General features: G+C 44.2%; 1 protein-coding gene across 1 annotated transcript; it reads right to left on the reverse strand.

The window, feature by feature from the left end:
* Positions 1–3,036: 3,036 nt before the first annotated feature.
* LOC309405712 (acyl-CoA (8-3)-desaturase-like) lies at positions 3,037–17,830 on the reverse strand (the record flags this gene model as incomplete). Its single annotated transcript, XM_082000565.1, has 12 exons — positions 16,719–17,830; positions 12,760–12,870; positions 10,962–11,159; positions 10,443–10,544; positions 10,141–10,269; positions 8,626–8,686; positions 6,635–6,711; positions 5,700–5,797; positions 4,938–5,034; positions 4,137–4,216; positions 3,273–3,398; positions 3,037–3,088 (listed from the first exon to the last, which is right to left on the reverse strand). The coding sequence occupies exons 1-12, from the start codon at positions 17,040–17,042 to the stop codon at positions 3,037–3,039; spliced, it is 1,455 nt and encodes a 484-aa protein (XP_081856691.1). The 5' UTR covers positions 17,043–17,830.
* Positions 17,831–19,416: the final 1,586 nt, after the last annotated feature.

Here is a 19,416-nt window from a genome sequence, read left to right on the forward strand (position 1 = left end):
TCATTTGCACACTGTTGGGTCTTCAGCTAATGAAAACATTTGCAGCTCTTTTTTTAAATTGTATTTTGACTTACAGGGGTCCTGACTGCAGATTGCACGAGAAGCCCAACGGTGTCGAAGGTCCAAAAATCAAATGCTGGTCTTCAAAATCAGGCCTCTCATCTACCCAAAGAAATTATTTTAAAAGACTACTTAAAGTAATTTCAAAAGGTTTTTTCAAATAGTGGAAAAGTGTTTGTGAATAACTGATAGTGCACTCCTTAGTTCTCCTACAGAGTTTTCAGGAATTGCTGCTTTCACTCCCACGGTTCGGGCGTCATACTTTGTGCTGTTAACCGCTAAACATAATTGCACATTTTCCAGGGCAGAAAATGGTTTAGTAACAAATTTTACATGTTCTGGCTGTCTCTACTGGGTTAAAGGTTTTTAAGTAAAAGTCAGTGCTGAGTATGGCATGTATAATTCAGACAATCATTGCACAAGCAATACAAAGTCCATTCATTATCTAATCAGAAGCTTTCTTTTTACCAAGCAAGATCTCTATTTATTAACCTCATTATTTGCATTATTGTAGGAAAGTGGACTTAACTGCTGATATTCAAATGAATTTTTTGTTCCTCAAGTTGCCTTTCCAAAAGTTAGTCTTTTATTTCAAGGTCTGAGTATGTACTCACTTCAAGGAACACAGTTTTACTAATTAACTGCAAGATATTCCCTCCTCTCAAGGGTGATTCAGAGTGCCTAGATTAGCCTCTTTCTCCGATTCACCTTCTGAATGGCAGAGCCAAAATCTGACTTCACTCAGGAAATTCAGTTTACTCTTGAACGTTCAAAACTGCCTTAATAAGCTTGAGCTTAAGAAGCTTTGCCTTAATAAGCCTTGACACACAAACATCTGTGGCTCACTTAAAACCTTGACTCTGGATCTGGTACTCTTGTTCCCTTGTAGTACGTGGCCACTGTTCAAGTCCAAATGGCTAGCACTACGCCTTGTGTGATGCTGATTTAAATAGTAGCCGGGAGGTAGTCTAGAGCACGAGCTGCTCTGCACCATGACGAGTTCACATGGCTGTCATTCCTGCAAGCCAAACTTGCATAACTATCCAACTCTACCCTTTTCCCCAATTTCTTGTCCCACCTTCCTCACCTGATTTGTAATCCAAACTCTCAGGTTCCTTTCCAGAGCTGTAAACCTCCCTGGGAAGCAAGGAAGCCCCCCAAAACTTCCTTAGAAATATGCTTAGAAACATGGTGTGACTTCCTGTAACTATACAGCATGAATGAGCTCCAAAAATATAATATAAACCACTCCCCACTATGTATCAAGTGGCATAGGAAGTAAAAAACACATTTTACTTCATTTAGTAAAAAAATCCTTGAATCTATTTATTTGAATGGGCTAGGGTTGGGCTTAGTGTTAGAGCCTTTGGGCTCAATCTTAGGGTTGAGGTAAGGGCCTGTTTGGGTTAGTACCTATGAGTGTTAAGGGTGGGGTTAAGGTGAGGGTCATTAGGGTTAGACTTACGCTTAGTGTTATGGCCAATTAGTGTTACGGTTAGAGACTATTAAAGCTAGGGTTAGGGTTTGGTTTAGTGTTATGGTTAGGGCCATTAAAGTAAGTACTGGGTTTAGGGTTAGTGTTATGGTTAAGGCCTATTAGGGTTCAAGTTACTTTTAAGGTTAGGGCTTGGTAGGGTTGGGGTTATGATTAGGGTAAGGCTTAGGGCCTGTTAGGGTTAGGGCCATTAAGGTTAGGTTTAGCATGATGTCCATTAGGGCTAGGTTTAGGGCCTGTTAGGGTTAGGGCCGTTAGGGTTGGGGTTTGGGTTCAGGCCTATTAGGTTTCAGGTGAGGGTTAGTACCTGTCCCAGTCTGTCAAATTTACAGGACAATGTACTCCATGATTTAAACTTTATTTCATGAGCTCATGAAGACATATGACAAACAAACAGGGGCTCAATCCCCTTTTACCCAGACCAGCCTCTCACTTGAGTCTACTTACTCAAGTGTTGAGGTTTCATAACTTATAACCAATAACTCCTAATTTGTGGACCTATGAGCAAAACCAAAAAAACACATTATGCCTGTTAACATAATGAAATACAGACCTGGTATAATAGTAGCAGCTTTGAGAAGTGAAGACGAAGGACCTGGCCAGAAGGAATACCGGCATGAAGTGGTTAAGAGCACTTCACGGCATAGACAACAGGAGACCTCATGGTTATAAACAACTCAGCCAGACCAGCATGGGGAACAGACACATGGCTCAGGCCAACTCAAAGTACAAAAACCAAACAATGAATTAAAAAAAAACACAACAAAACAACCCCAAAAAAACCCACAACACAACTTCGAAGAGAGCAGTGGACTTGAGCTGCTTTCAACCCATCTATTTCTTCCTAACAATGAGGATGCTCTAGAGAACAGTAACAGGAAACACATTTATGTTGTTATTCAACTGTATATTGCTATACTTTAAGTCTATATATATATAGTGTGTCTATATACACACTATAAGTGTGACATGTACTTTATTATAATTTATCGTGGTTTAAGCACATTGCTGGAACACAGTGTTAATTCAAAAGTCTGTACCATTTCAAATGACTTCAAATAAGTAAACCTTGTATTAAGCATTAAACCTTCCACATGAGGAGTACCTAAAAACCACACCGGTCAGAGGACTCTGACATGAGGTGAAGTGTGTGCAGCTGCACCAGTCTATAATCTGACTTGAACACATACTCGGGCTCAGAAATGCTCTTGGCCATATTTACTCAGACATAGATAGCAAAGAGTTTCTCCTGTTCTAACCAGTCATCTCCTGCTTGCCCTATCCACTCTTAACGTATCTGAACCAAAACACCAGGAAAGACCAGAAGTAAAATTCAGGCAACTTCGTATCTATTGGAATCATATCCTTCAGTCCTTATCCATTTTCTTCTACCGTTGAGTTCCTTGTGATCCCTGCTCCTCAGCTTGCTGGGAATGCAAAGACGTGGCAGGCTGTGAATGGTACCGTCAAGCCTTGTCTTCTTATTTGTGTAGGTAGGCATCAAGCCAGAGTTCTCCTGAATTCTTCAGAGAGCTGAGAGAGAGAGAGAGCGCAAGAGGCCACATTATGCAAGGTTGCTTAGGAGACTGTTGGTGGGGACAAGGGAAATGAGGGTTTCTGTGTGTCGATTTGTAGGAGAACAAGCCAGCTCTTGTTCTTGGGCTTCCAGTCTCTCCTACATCCTTCTGCAATGTTTTGCCAGCATGTTGTTACTTACTGCACAATGTCTGCAAAAGCCGTGAGCAACGGCTTACATTGGTACTCAATGCCGTGTTTGGCACACAAGGACTTCACCAGAGGAGCCACCTTCCAGTAGTTGTGTCTTGGCATTGTGGGGAACAGGCTGTGAACAGGAGACAGACAAATTTTCTTCCAGAGCCCCATGAGAAATATTACCTTTGACATGTTCACATTCATTATTACTTCCCAGGAATCACCCAGCTCACACTGAGCAGGGCCTTTAGCTACTCCTGGCTCTTTCCCCTTGGAGTGCTTTTAGCACAAGTAACTCAGAAGACCTTCCTGCTTTCCCCTTCCGTTATTTTCCACCATTGGCTCTAGCATCTCTGAAGCTACATTTCTCCAAATTAAGTGATGCTGTAAACTGGAAGAAACTACTTCTTTCTCCACAAGTAACCATCTCCATAGCACAGAAAGGATATGAGCCCATCCTCCAGTTGTATCTCTCAGTCTCTAGAGTAATAGTGTAAGTAGTCAGTATAGTTAGGCTTAAACTACTGCGTCAGGCTATAAATAGGATGCCTTAGCATGTACAATTTCACTAATGCTTACAAGCTACTACCTTGTTAGACCTTCTTGCTGTCAGTATGGTTTCATAGATCCTGACCACGTTCAACTTAAGCCAGTCACTCTCACCTTCCTGCAGGTCCAGTGAAGTCTTTTAATTATATTATGATTCTCTTTAGGGTTTTCAGTCTTTTTAAAAGACAAACTCATCAGTGCCTCACAAGTATTTGTAGAATTCAGGGCAAAGAGGAATAGGGAAAAGAAAAAGAGAAAAAAAAAACCTTTTTTTTTTTAAAAAGAGGGAAGAAAATTCTCTCTCAGGGTGTGTACTCACTGATGTTCAATCTGGAAGTTCAGATGCCCAGTGAACCAGTCATTGAACAGAGACTGCTCAACATTGCACGTCGCCTGGAGCTAGAGGAGGAGAAAGGAAAGCAAAGTCAGTACAGATTGGTGACTGCAGCCTTTCGTGTTTGTCTAAAGAGCACAGTATGCTGTGCTACTCTGTTCTATTGTTTTGTTTTAGCCTAAGCTGAGCTATCTCAAGCCAGGGATCATAATCCTCCTTCAGCTTTGTGGACCAGCAGAGGTACGTAGACTGGCTAACATGGACCATGGTAAAACTAGGAGTTGGCTCTGTGCTTCTGTGAATGCATGTGAACAGACAGTCAAAAGTTCCTCCTGAGTCTTCTCAAACCTATGTCTGCAGAAAAAGCAGAGATGGCAGGGTTCTGCTGTGATGGTCAGATTTTACTGCTGGACTCCAGTAAGCCTCTCTGCAAAGAGGGGACACCACACTGTCATTCTACTAGTGCGAAATCGCTCAGCAAGGGCGGGACACAAACTTCCATCTCCACATATGCAGAAAAGGTCCAAGACAGAGTGATGCAATAGGTGGGGAGGTGGGTATGTTTTGGAAATAGAGCTGAGACCTGGCTTTGATTTTAGATTGCTCATGAACATGTCATTGCTGTCCTCCTTTACCATTAGTGTAGCTGAATCCCGTTATCCTACTAACCTTCACTTCCCAGCTATCAACAGGTTCTCGCCCTTAGTGCAATAGAGGACTTGCTTGTCTTGTGGTTGGAGTTTGTACCTGTATGGCCACAATTCTTAAGAATGGAAAATATTTTACCTGAGTAGACACCCAGTCCAAATTGTTGTCATAGTAAATATCCATAGGGATATGGTTCATCTGTGAAACCCAGACAAACCAGCTGCTCTCCAGCATCCTGTGCAATCAGACAAGAGGCCAGAATTCAGTGACAGGTAAGCAAGTCAATGATAAGCCATTGAAATAACAGTAGCCCGACTTACAAACCCCTGGCTGAACACCAGCCTTGCTAATCCAGCACATGGAAGAGCTTCCAAAACCTGGAAGTTTCATACTTCCTTATGAAACTCGTGATTTTAATATGTTTCGTTATGAAACTGATGTAGCCTGTTACTCATCTTGTTCTATCTGTAGCCAAGGACCAAACTGGTTAGAATCAGTAAAATGATCCAAGTGGAGAATGTAATGTTCAGTCAAGCCAGTGCTGCTGGGTAATGCCTGGGCATTTGCAAGCCCGGGCTAAGCTGTTTCTGTTAAATGTTCTCTTTCTTTAACCAGTAGCAGACCCAACACCCAAAGCACTGAGTGTCATATAAGGTAAGTATTTCTCAATTTGGGCAGCCCTCAGTGAAGTCTCTTTGCTGCCAGAGCCAATGAGGCAACATAAAACTTGAACTAGCAATTAAGCAGAAGAGTCTTAGTCTATCTTTATGGAATTAAAAAAACTAAGCAAAAAATGACGTGGTCAAGGAGAACGTGGAAAGATAAGCAGAGAAAAGCAGGCAGGCACAGATGGAAAGAATACGTAGAGGAAGGCTGAAGAACCTTCTAAAGAGAGATCACCTGAATATAAAATAATATGCCAGGAGACTCTTTATTTCTAATAATGATCCATAAGTAAAAAAGAATCTGATATAGAAGGTCAGCATCCAGGCCAAGTCCTACCAAAACCAGAGACAATAAGAAAAGAAAATCATTATAAATTACATTTGCTTAAATCTTTTCCTAAGCTTCATGTTATATGTACAAGAGAACAGTCTACATTCAGCTTTTATAGGTTTTTGCTGAATTGAATCATCTGGAGCAACCCAAGTTAACAGGAGCTAATAACACTTTCTTTTCACGGCTTGCTGTGATAGAGATGAATCTGAGCATTCACGCCTAGTAAGCACATGAACCTATTAGCCAATGACTATGTGCTCCGAAATGTGAGTTGAAGACTCGTATCAAATCATTGCCCAGGACTCTACAGTGAACTAAGTGCTAGACCAACGATTTTGTTTTGGCTGGAAGTTGCTCTGTCCTCCGGTATGCATAACACACACGAGAGAAGGAAGAGCGAAGCATTAATTCGGGCTCCCTGGCGTAGCAAGTAACGCCAAGCATATGCTTACTGCTAACAAGTCAACAACAACAACAGTTCCTATAAATCCACATCCTCCCATTCCTGGCCACTATGGACCTTCCAATTTGCTTCCCAAACCAAAGGAGACCATATACTTTCTGGTTCTGCAAATGAGGCAAAGCAGTACAAGCCAAGCAGCCTATTGCTTGTTTTCAAGCATTTATCGTCGAGCTGGGATACAGAATGGGTGTAGCAGAAAGTATGCACAGCCACTGAAAACGCTGCACCAAACTGTCACATTAGGCTTAACTGAGTGGTATACAGCATCGCACAGCGGGAACTGAGCTCTGGACAGAAGCTGGCTCCATGTTCAGAAGAAAGGTTGAAGGCCCACAACTGACCCCTTCTTGGTTGCACGAGTAGCAATACTTACCACCCAATACCTTTTTGTATATGCAATATAAAATGTGTGGCAGTGGAAGTAGGTGGGAAACAGGAGCGGAGGAAGAGCTGTAAGGGAGAATTCATGATCACTGGTAACGCCACGGACTGGATGACAGCTAATCAGTCTGGAAGCAAGGGATCCCTGAACAGCTACTCAATATGGAGAGTATTCTGGGAAGCTTTAGGGCTGCGGAATTTTCTGGATGATATCAGCATGCACCACCACAGACAAACAGTAAGCAATCTGGGAACCTGCTGACCTCACGAGGTAAAACAAGGTAAGACAAGAAGCTCTCTGAAGCTTGACTGAGGACAGTTCCTGCTCTTCAGCACGACAGCCTGCTACTGCTTATGTCACCGGTCAACACAGGTAGGATGGCCTTCTGTTTCCTCAGAGAGAGCTATGGTCATGGCTTCGTTTAGAAAAGAGTGAAAGCAAAAAGGGGTGTGGAGAATCCTGAAAAATACGGAGGACAAGACCCTAGAAACTTAATAATCCTTTTGAGTACCACAGTAACCCCTTTGCAAGGAAGTGACTGACGGATACTGGTTAGGACGCTATGCAGGGCTCTGAGCAACCTTCACCTTCTAGCTGAAGGTGCCCCTGCTCATTGCAGGCAGGCTGGACTACGTGATCTTTGAGGTCTCTTCCAACCCAAACTATTTTATGATTCTGTGATTAGTGCCTCTAAACATGTCAAGGTCTGTCTGCTAATCTGATAGTGCTTACCCAAGATTTCATTTTAGGTTTCTAACTGGGGAACAGCCACAGAGTATTATTTCAAGAAGTGGCTTCCACAGCCCCAAAGCTTGCCTGGCTCCCCATTCAGTTGTTCAAAAAGAGGAACAACAGGAATACATAGGAAATCCCTTGTCTACCAGGGATTCTGGGTTGCAAGAAGAACTCAAACTCAACCTTCCAGATGGAAATCTTTGTTGTACTCAAAAAACAAACCAACAAATAACCTCACAGACTATTCTTTAAATTTGAATACTACTGAAAGATGTGGTACGACACTGTAACATGGGATCACCTCCCTTAACTAGGCATCTCCGAGTTGCCCGAGATACGCAGATCTGAACTAACTCTACTAGTTCCGTCTAGCTACTTGAGAGGAGAGCCACTGCTGGAGTGCAGTTCCTGCCACCCTGAGAGGTCAAGGCAGAAAACAGGTCAAATGAATCGCACCTTGAAAGTGCCCATTTCTGCTGGGTTTTAGGGCTCAAATTCATACTGTCCTCTTTTTCGGCAAGCATCCTAAGCAGCAGACCAGACTATTCTGGAGAGTTGCAAGAGGTGACATCTCCTTGTCCCATGTTGAAATTATGCTGCTTTGCAAAAGGAATAAAGCTTCACTAAGATGGGAAGAAGGGGGCAGGAGTGAGAATCTGGAGATTAGGGTACTGACAGTGGAGAAATTCTGAATTTTTCCTCTGCTCTCTTTATGCACTTTAGTAGCCATACATTATACAAGCTCACATATACAGTCCCTAGAGCCCTCCCAAATAACTTCCTTAATTAGTGAATTAAGAGTCTGACATCTTTTTCTCTACCCAAATAGATGTAGACTTATTTTTGCACTGCACTATACTTTTAGGATGAGCTGGGATAAGTGTACCCCGCTACTTTTTCTACCCTGGAACAAACTTAAGCCATTTGGTTAGAAATACATTCATTTGGTTTGAGAGTTTCAAATCAAGAAAGGCATAGAAACCTGATCTCGCATAGGGTCACATGATAATTCAGGCCTCAGGAAAGGACCTCAGGATCTCAGAGCAGCATCCACTATGAGGTCAGACCAGGTTACTTGGGATTTTATCCAGCCAGGTCTTCAACTCCTCCAAAAATTAGATACTAACTGATTATTATGTTCTCTGATGCAGGCATCTTAGTTCTGCCCAAGTTCTACAGGTCAAAAGTAAGATCTACAAGCCCCATTAGTACCCCTCATGGTATTGCAGGAGAATGGAGATACTCACTGATGAAGAAGTATTTGTGTTGGTGATTGTATGGCATGTATTTTTTCTTTTTGATCCCAAGCTGTGAAAAGAAACCGTGAAAAAAACCACAAACCTGAGTGAGAACTGAGCAATTTGTACAGATAATGTGCTGTTTTCCATTCTTTCTTGCCAAGAGGCACTCTTGTTGCACGCTTCCCACAACCTTCATTCCTACTTTCTCCCTCTTGCGTACCTGTCCTATACTAATGTGTATAGATCCTCATTTCATTAACGTACGGCTTTAATGCCTTACAGCTTTGTAAAGTCCTTCAGAGATAAACTTTTAAGCAAGCATGCGATTTTAGGGGGGGCAAAATAAATTAAATAATTGATTGCTGAAAAGTAGTTCTAGATATACGTATTACAGAGGTGACAGCCCATAAAAAAACCCTATGCTGGTATATGGTAGGAAGGAAACTGCTGTTACAGATACCGCCATTGTCTGGGTTCGAACAGAATGATGTAGTAAAAACTATATCAGAACATTTCATCCATTAAAAGATGGTGTCATCTGTAAGTTATGATAAAAATAATTTTGAGGATGGACAGAGGTGAATTTTAACTATTGACTTTCCTTGGTTTTGTGTTCTTACCAAATTCATAACTCATTTGGGGAAATATTAGATATTTCAACGCTAAGTTATATTATCGGTCAAAAAGTCGCATGTATTTTCTCTCTTCCTTCCCTTCCCCCCTGACTTTCTTCTCCAATTTGATTCTGTACACTTAAATGACAGTTTCATGCTTGCAAATGTCTTCCAAGGAGAAAAATATTTCACTGCTGTAGCTACTCGGACAGGGTCTCAAGAACTGATGAAGTCCTACAGCAAAAGGGGTTCAGCATTGTCTTAGGTTGTCGCTCCTGGAAGTGGCCTAGCAGTGCAAGCTGAGGACATCCTACGTGGTCAGATGGCTTCTGCCCACAAGAGGGACCTGCCAACAACCCAACAACCTGTCCTACGGAGGTACGGGAACAGCCCTTGGTTATTCCGCCCTGCTGTGCTGGCTGCCTTTCACAGCAAAGCTTCTGCCTTCTCCTGGAAGGCATAGACATGCCAAAGCCGCTTGTACCTCTGAGCCTCAGACGCTGATATGAAAGCAGGCCAACTGCAGACTTGCTTTATATTAATGTTTACAGGTCATCTAATAATCATTAATTACGGAGTTGTTCTACTAGGTCATTAAGTTGCTATAACCATTAATAATCTTTTTGCTGATGGATTTTCCACCCTATGAGATGCACGTACATCATGTCTAATTTATTTACAACTTCTCACCTATGCAAAAAATTTTTAAAGGAACTTAACATGAACTGCGACCTGCTAACAAAGGCTGAAGAAAGAAGAGACAGATGAAAGCAATCTTTTTTCAGAAACTGTCATCACATCTTAGTTTTAGATCTTTATGATACAGTGTGCTTTTTGTTGACTAGGGTGTTCTTCCCAGCTCCTGGTACCTGAGCACGTGCACGCGCGCGCACACACACACACTGACCTCCACAGAGAATTTCTTCCCCAAAGTAAACAAGAAAGGGTGCATATCAATATCAGGGTCTTTCTGGAAGCAGTTGGGTTTGGCATGGTGCCGGGAGTGCAGAAGAGTCCACCATTTGGCTGATGCCCCCTGTTTTAGTGAAGAACAAGATATGAGAAGTACAATACTCTCACAGCCACATTCTCTCCAATTCCCCTCCTTTGCCCAATGCTGAACACGCTATCCTCACAGAGTCTTCGGAACACACACTTCTACACAAATGCCATCAAATCTAAGAAGTTTTTCCAGGGTCGGGTACTTACAATCAAATGGCACATCACAAACTTATGCAGCAAGTGGTTCCAACTGGTCTTCCTGAATACTGAAAGATGTCCTAAATCATGTTGTAACCATGAAGCCTGGACCTGCAAGAGGAAAAAGAAAACATTGGGAGGGGAGGAGAACTAAAGAAAAAAAAATAAAAAAGGAATCAAGACCAGGACAGTGCCACACCCATCCTTTGCTTTGAAATATCAAGACCTATTTCTTGGACAGTGCTCCAAAGTCACAATCAGAAAGAAACTATGAAATCCTGATATGCTTGAAGCTTCCCATAGAACAGATCTTGCTGAAAGAATCCCAGACTAGGTTTAGTGGGAGCTCCCAAAATGCAGAATTTCTTCTTTACGTGTTCTGTAAACACATGCCACATGGTGGCTGTCTTCTAATAACAAAGGAGAACTCTATAAAGTATGGAAACAGGGCTACAAAACCGCAATAGTATTATGTGTGTGGAAGTTCATGCCAGTCCGTATGTGTATGCTATGGACTTAGTTGCTTACCTGGGAAATGGTCAGCACCACCAGAGAGACAATAAAGGGCATTAAGGATGTCCCAAAGTAGAGGAGAATGAGCCAAGCAGCAGTATCCAACAGGAGGATGTGAGCGAGGTGCAGGAAGAAGAAGAGTTGATTTGGCTTCAGAAGTCCCATTTTCTCAACAGTAGCACGCAGTTCACGGAAGTCTTTCACCAGCATTTTCTGTGGGAAGTACCAGTGTTACATCTTCCCTGTTTCTAGAGCGTAGCACTACAGCCTCAAAAGCCAAGGACCACTTTAGTGGAGGAAAGAAAGAGCAAAGGATCTGGCCAAATGGGCAAGAGCCGAGCTTGCACACAAGTACACTTTATCATTGCTCTCCTACAGCTTTTCTGCATCTTTGCCTGACAGAGCAGAGGAGAAAGCAGCAGCTGCCACAGAGCACAATGTCTGTAACCCCAGCCCCTAAGACTGTATCTTTGGTGCTTCTGCTCCTTCCGTCATCTTAGCAGGTAGCACAGGGCTCAGATGGAAGCTGTACTGTGTGTGCATGAACATAGCATGCCATCTTGTGGTAGGTCTTTGGGATGAAGTTATTCCTCTTCTGCCACCAGTTCCAATGTATGTTTTCACTTTACCCTTCCCAAGGTTAACAGGGGAGGGTTAAACGCCTGGATGAAAATGGCACCTACAGCCCAGCTGGCCTCGGACTGGTGGGCACTGAGGAAAGAGGATGGAAAGAAAAATGAGAACAGTGCAGGTGCTGACCAACCCACCTTTGGCTTTGCCAGCTCTGCAATTGCCTCCCAAGCCCGATTCCTGTCTCCACGCAACCAAGCCCCCAGAGGAGGTTGCCAGCCTACTTTCCCAATCATTTAGGGGAAATGGAGTTTGCATGGAGCAAGGCACATGCAGGCTCTGGTGCAGGCCAGCTATGGGATCAAGAAATAGGCAGGGCATGGCCACAGGTGGGTATTGCGGGTTCGTGAGGTTCCCACCTACACAGGAAGCACGGCCATGCCCTTCTGGGACAGCCAGACTTTTCTGAGTTGTGTTTCTAATGCCCGAGTTACATGGGGCCATGTATCATCCTGCTCTTCAGCACACAGTATGGGACTACGCAAAGGAAAAGTCAGGGCTGGGAGGAGTGGGGAAACCAGATAGTCTGGGATAGCGGGAAGCAATGAGAACCATACAGCCCAGGGAATATTTGTACTCCGAGACTATTCCTGTTCTGTTGTCTGTGCCTCTCTCATGAGGTTTTCTTTGACATCCCAGATTGGTTACTCTCACAGTGCCATCAGCAGTGCTTCTGTGAACGGTCATGCAATTTGACCAGAGAGTGCTGCAAGAAGGCTGTCCAAAAGGGCGAGGCCAATACAGCCCGTGAAATTCAATTCAAGGCTAAAACACTCTACCTGCAGTCTCTCCCTACTATTTGCAGTTGATAGCAAATTTTCTCCCAGTCTGAAAATTTACTATCAGCTGGAAAGAATTACTGAATTTTTCGTTCGCTCGTTCTCAAAGCAAGGGAAAGAAGAAAAGGTGATGGATGTGCTATTCATGAGAGCAAAACAAGGCTTTGCTATTTATGTAGCGTTGCTTTGACAAGAAAAAAAATCATCTTGGGAATCTCATTCTCAAACACATAATGAGGATTTAGACTAATATTCAGGTAGTATTTCTAAGTAGTAGTACAAAAAAAATTAAGGGACCTGGATCCCATTGTTCCAGGAGCTATGCTGATACAGAACAACAAGGTCTAATCTGAGAATATTTCCCTTCATTCTATCTTTGATCTGATTTATGAGGATAGACTTACATTTTTAGTGGGCTCAATACTGGGTTGATCTGGTGCCAGCTCCCCAATCTGCAGTGACTTCAAGTACTTGCTCACCAGCACCTTGTCAACATGGAATGCTACAAAGGCATCCTGCAAATGCACAAAAGTAAAGGAAGGGTAAGAAAACCAAATACTATGGTACTAACCTCCATCTCCTGCGCACAGCAAGACATTCACTGTAGAGGAACCACAATGGCAAAGATGGCTGGTTTGCCTTCTATCCCCTTAAGCTCTTGTTGACCTTTTCCTCCTCACGTTTGTCTTGTGCTCTTCTTAAATAAGATCTTATTTCAGCTGGCAAACGGAAGAGTTCCGACTTCCACCACTGCAATTACTACAGGTATGCAAGCTCCATAATACAAAATTGAATGAGTCTCCATTGTACGTCTAAAGCAGAGTCTAGTTTCCTAGCCTTTCTTCTTCCCCCCTCTTCTCCACATCAATATTAGTGACTTTTCCATCTCTCTGGCTATCCAGGTGCCCAAAAGACCTTTCTTATCAGCAGACTGGAATCTTTGTTGTGCAATTTGTCAAAAAGAGAAAATTGCCCTTTAAATCCACCAGCTTAAAAGAAAAATGTGCTTCCTCTTATGAAGAGACAGGAGGGATTGTAACCTTTCAGAAATACATCCTTTTCAGAGGCTGCATTCTTACTCTTCCTAAAGTAGCCATGCAAGAGACTCAAGACTCCTATTATATTAAGGATACCTAATTATGGGAAACCAAACTGCAAGAAGTAAGTTCTGAAGGAGGAGGAGGAGGATAGGTGACAGCAATGAGAAACCTATTTCAGGAGAGGAATCAGAACAATATTCCAACCAGCTCTGGGTAGAGAACTCCACTCCCAAATTAGCTAAGACAGGAAGCGTTTCATCAAGGGCCAAGTGATACAGAGAACTTCCTGTTTTCTCTAGTACTGGGAGGTATTCGGAAGGAAACGAATGCAAGGACACAATTCATATGTACAGGTCAGGTGTTACTGATCTCTTAAAGATACGAGCATGAAAAAGCAAGGCTGTGATAGTCTCTAGGCAGGGCTGGGGACAAAAAGGACAGGATCATAGAATCTTTGGGTTGGAAGGGACTTTTTAAGGCCATCTAGTCCAACCCCCCTGCCATGAGCAGGAACATCTTCCACTAGAGCAGATTGCTCAGAGCCCCGTCCAACCTCACCTGGGATGTCTCCAGGAATGGAGCATCTACCACCTCTCTGGGCAACCTGGGCCAGGTTTCACCACCCTCAGTGTGAACAATTTCTTCCTTCTATCTAGTCAAAATCTGCCCTCTTTTAGTTTAAAACCATTACCCTTGTCCTATCAAGGATGCAGAAAAGCAGAGGAGACAACTGCCTTGACAGAGCACGAAGGGAGCAGCTGAAGCCCTGAAGGGAACAGGAGCGCACACTTGGATATGCCATAGCTGCCCAGTTACTGCCCAGTTACTCTGGGCAAACGTTTATTAAAAACAGTTGTGTGACAAAATGAGGGTGTTTAGCTAATCTCTTTGAGAAAACTGCTGCAGGATTTCTGTCCTCTATTCCAAAGTGACCTGGGCTTGGGCAACTGCGTGATAATTAACACTGAGTCATGTGTGTAACATACGGTGGGTTTAAATACCATGCACATAATTACTATCACTGATGAATCCAAAAAAATCAGCAAGCAGTTTCTCTGCAAAATAATCTACTGCAAGTACCTGGTTATTTCATGATGTTGCAACACTAGATGTTTTTACAGTCTCCAAAATTCAACCAAATTTTGCCAAATTCAGCCAAAAATTCCAGTCTCAAGATTGTTGTTCCTGTTTTGTAAGTCACCTCATTCCTTACTCTGCTCTTCTATCCTTTATGAGAAAACACCACAACAAAAAAAGCAGCAATAAAAGGATTCCTCTCCACAGTTTTGTGCAGTGTCACCCTTACTAATATTGTGGCAATAATCATACTCATTTCTCCACTCCTCAGGTTTCTTTTCTTACTGAGAGCCTTCCGTGTTCTTCATCCTCTCCTAACTTACCATCTTTAAGGGCTATATGCTCTTGGTACAATCTTCCAGGCAAACTAAGATAATTTTTTTAATTTTTCATAATATACATCCAAAAAATTAAATTGACCTATTCCAAGGTGCACAGACCTCACTAAAGTCTTATGGATTTTCATAATAAATGCTTCTTTCACTTCTTTTTGTCTCTGCCTCCCAGACTAACTAAACAGCCTATTGAATTCACACCATCTCATGAAAGTGCTCTTAGTAACAAAGAGGAGTTTCTTACTTCACCCACAACGTCCTGGATATATTCCCTCTGCAATCCAGTGTGGATATAACTAAGTTTGCTCTAAACAAGACGGTTCACACATCATCAGGCTACACAGGAGAATGCAGAAGTCCGCACACACTAATTACCCTGCTTCTGTTAGGGGCCGACTGGTGCCAGCATGGCTTTCTCTGTACCGAATTACATGAACCTGGACTACAGACATACCTATAGCAAATATTCCACCTTTTTTACTCTCTTCCACAGGTTTTGCTGAGGCCGAGATACACAGCTTGCAAGTGTGCAGAGTTCAAGCAGGGCAAGATACTCCACTATCACGTGTATCAATTTGCCTTGGAATAAATACATATTCTGAATATTGTGCCTTCTCAGAAGTGATGAGGCTGTTGTTATCCAAAAGTGGATGAAGATTTAGGTGTTCTTCAGCATCTCTGGAGCAAAGTAAAAACCTTTCCTATTAATTCCACTTACAGCCCTTGAGCTGGGGTTTTATCCTATATGCTTAAAAAGAGAGCGGGGAAAATAACTGGGCATTTTTCCCATTACGGTGCACAGCTTATTTCATGAGCTTCACACTTGTGTGAGAAGACAGTTGAGCTGGTGTCACACAAAAGCAGCTGGAGTCTTGTAGGGTTTAATGATTTGGATGTGGAACCAACCAACAAGAACCAGCTCAGATCCCAGAAACAAAATAACTGCATTTTCCAAGTTCATCCCTTGTCTGGCGTATTCCAGCATACTAAAACAAAAGAAATCTGGCACTACTAGGTGGAGAAATGAGCATTGGAAGATACAGAATGCAACTAATACAGAATTTGGAATTTAAACTTGGTGGACTGAAAATTATTTTTATTCCCACGAGCCTCAAATACATGGAGGCTTATATGCATCCTTATATATGGAAGGTCACGGAACTATTTGTCTTGGGTTTTTTTTCTTTCAAAATACACAGCAAGGAAGCAACTGCATTTGTCACATCTTTGTACAGGTGTTCATTTACCACTATTTTCTACCCTTCCTGCATATACCAGGAGGCTTGAACTCCAGGGAACTTGCTGAACGTTTTGGCGTGCATTTACCACAAGTTTCTGTGGCATTAAAATTGCGGTCACACGAGGAAAAGTGAGGAGCAGAAGGCTTTTTGCCCACAGACTGACTCGCCAGCCGTCGGACACTTGTTAACCGGCCAGGTCTTTCACTTTTGTTCATCTCAAGGACCATACGCGGTAAGAACAGAAACTTTCCTGGAGGACAGCTTGGGAAAGCCTGCTGCCTTTGCTTGCCCCCCGAGCTAAGCCGGGTGGCATTCGGCAGGGATACCTTTCACAAAGGTATGTTTTTGGAAGCAGCTGCTGTAGTTGCCACAGGGCTTGTGGCAGCTTCGCCAGCTTGCCCCGGCTGTAAGCCACCGCTGCAGCTCGCGGCAGCTGCGAAAGCGAGATCAGGAGATACGAGTAATCCTAAAGGTTTCCGCTGGGTAACCGGTTGCAGCCGGGCGTGAGGCCGGAGCGGGGACACCCCGCAGCCCCGAACCCCCCTCCCAGCCCCCTCCCGAGCTCTCTCTGCGTGATGCTCGCCGGGTACCGGCCTCCTCCGCCCCGCATCTCAAAGCCAGACGGTAGCGAACGCCTCCCCGCCATCACCCCCCCACCCCCGGCGCTCACCGTGGCGTCCTGCCCGGCGTGGCTGCCGATGAGACGGGCCCCTCCCGGGTGCCTGCGGTAGAAGCGGCTGATGTCGTACACCTTCCTCTCGATCACCAGCCAGCGCTCCTGCGGCGGCGGGCCCCGGCCGCTGCGCTGCCCGACCTCCTCCCAGGTGAAGCGCCGCAGCGCCCGCCCGGCCCCGGGGTCCCCGTCCCGCTCTTCGCCCACCTCCCCGGCACCCCGCGACCCCGCCATCCTCCCTCCCGCCTCGCCAGCCCCGGCACCCCGCTCCCGCCACGGTATATAACGGCGGGGCACGCCCCGCGCCGCCGCCCTCCTCATCCTCCCCCCGGCCCCGGGCGGCCGGCGGGGGAAGCTGCGGGGAAGGCGAGCGGGGCTGGGCTGCGGGCAGAGCCCCTGCGCCAGCTCCGGCTGCCTCCAAACTGCCTCTGCCCCGGCTCCGGCAGCCGCAGGCGACCCAAGTCACCCAAAGCGTAGCGGGGACTCCAGGTGAGGATCTGGCCGCCTGCGGCTTTGTTGTGTTTTTCCCTCAGGCAGGCTTGCTGGCTTCTGGCAGGGAAAGCTTCACTTAAAACACACCTCTGATGAACCTGCTGTTAACCAAAATAATATCACTCCGCAGCCCCGTTTAGTCGTTACAGTCCATGAACCCCTTTGTAAGAAGCACGAGTTGTGCACGTTCTTATGCCCAATTTAAAAAAAAAAAACAACAACAAACAACAAAACCAACACACCAATCTCTTAAAAACTCAGTATTATATCCAGATGCTGATGAAACCCCACATCTCTGTATTTCCAGTGCTCCAGCTCTCACGGCAGGAATGGAGCAGGGCAGGCTGCCACCGTGCCCTTTGCAGCATTCATCCCCTCCTCGGAGCTCTGCACTTGATGCTTCTGTTACCTCGGATAAGCCTGGGATGGCACATGCAAAATGCTACTCCAGGTTCTGATGGCGGCTTGTGAAACTGCTTTTTCTTCCCCTCCCCCTGCCCCTTCCTTGTTTGTAAAATTATTGAGTAAACTATTGACTTGGGGGCTCCAGGAAATTAGTATTAATTGCAAAACAACACTTGGTTCAGCTTTTCCTCTCTCTCTAAATAGTCATAGCATTCACATGATTTTCTCTTTTCAAAATGGACCATGAAGTCATGAAAACATTATAAAACTGTGAGCGAGTCAATGATTTCTTTATTCCATAGAAAAACACATGCTAAAGTCCACATTAGCATCAACCCAGATGGAGGAGCATGCAGTTAGAATAGCGTTTTCAAAGCTGAAATTAATTTGCCTGAATTACTATCTTTTGATGGTTTGCAGTATTTAATTTGAATTAATTCCTATATATTTGTAACATTTCTCACGCATCTACTTGCATTTTCCGCCCCCCCCCCCCCCCCCCCGCGGTGCTTATTTGCTTTTGAGGCTGCTTGGGCTAGTAAAGTTCTCGCTTGATAATAATTCTGCAGTCTATATTTCAAGTTAGAAATGCTGATCCAAAGAACCAGGAGAAATCTCGTGTAGTTATCACAGTTAAGAAGTTGTTTAGATAGTGTTTATGGCTCTTCCCCTTTATAAGAAGGTGTGAAAAGACTAAAGTCGATGTCTCAGCCCAGCTCCCAATGACAGCCAACGAAATAAGGTGCTTTAAACAGAAGTTTAAGAGACATCATCATCGATCCGTTCCTCTTCTATCCCCTGTCACAGTAGGCAGTCAGAAAGTATGTTTGCCTTCTCATTCCTGGGCTTTGCCATCCCTTAGGCTCACATCTGGTACTTTTTACAGAATGTATTTTTATAACATTTGAGATAAGCCATCTCCAGTGCACCAGTACACACCTTCGGGAGTACAGCACAACTTGTTCCTTTTAGGTGCCCTCCTACACCGGATACTCAACCTCGAATATTTATCGGAAAAGGAGGAAGAATTCAGCCCCTCTTGTCCTACGTTCATACCTCCCTAGCTGCTTTCTCTGACCCTGAAGTCCTGTGCAAAGTTAAATAGCTTCAACAACATCACTGAGAGATTTCCTATTTCATCTTTTTTCTCCACCTTCTTGAGGATACCCAGATGGCCAGGGCAATCCAGCAATACACAAGAGAAATAAGTTCAAATCCCCTTGATATTTTACCTTTTCAGTGAATCACAGGTTGCTGAGTAGAATAGAAAAATACCTTCTTTTCCTGTCATCTTTGACGTAAAGCTGCAGCCACCACCGGATCAGGTGGGCAAAAGCTTTTTCACCCTGTGGTTTTTAGCATACTAAGTGCCCAGCTGCCCCTAGTACGCTTCTTGACTGGGTGAAAGATGTGGGTGCCCTTAGACTGCCACAGGTGTGGGGTTTAAAAAAAACCCAACCAAAACCAACCAAAAAAACAACTTCTGTGCATGAATCGGAAACTGGTGTTTGGGAACTTTGGTGAGAGATATTAAGCAGCACTGAGAATCTGGCTGTTCCGGGAGGTAGGCAACAGCTTAGCTGGAGCTTTAGATGTTAAGAACTGCCCTCAAGCACCTAAAAAGGCAGCCAGGCTGCTAAGTCGTTTCATGGATGTACGCCAAGCCCTTGGATAACTGAAGCTTTAATTCAAGAATGAGCCACATGACCCATTCAGAGAAGGAATTGTCTGTACCTGGGTTGTACTATGGCAGTACTATTGTATCAGCCTATAGACATTACACTGATAGAAATGCTGA

This window comes from Phaethon aethereus, assembly GCF_964289735.1.
Source record: "Phaethon aethereus genome assembly, chromosome: 5".
Classification (NCBI taxonomy): domain Eukaryota; kingdom Metazoa; phylum Chordata; class Aves; order Phaethontiformes; family Phaethontidae; genus Phaethon; species Phaethon aethereus.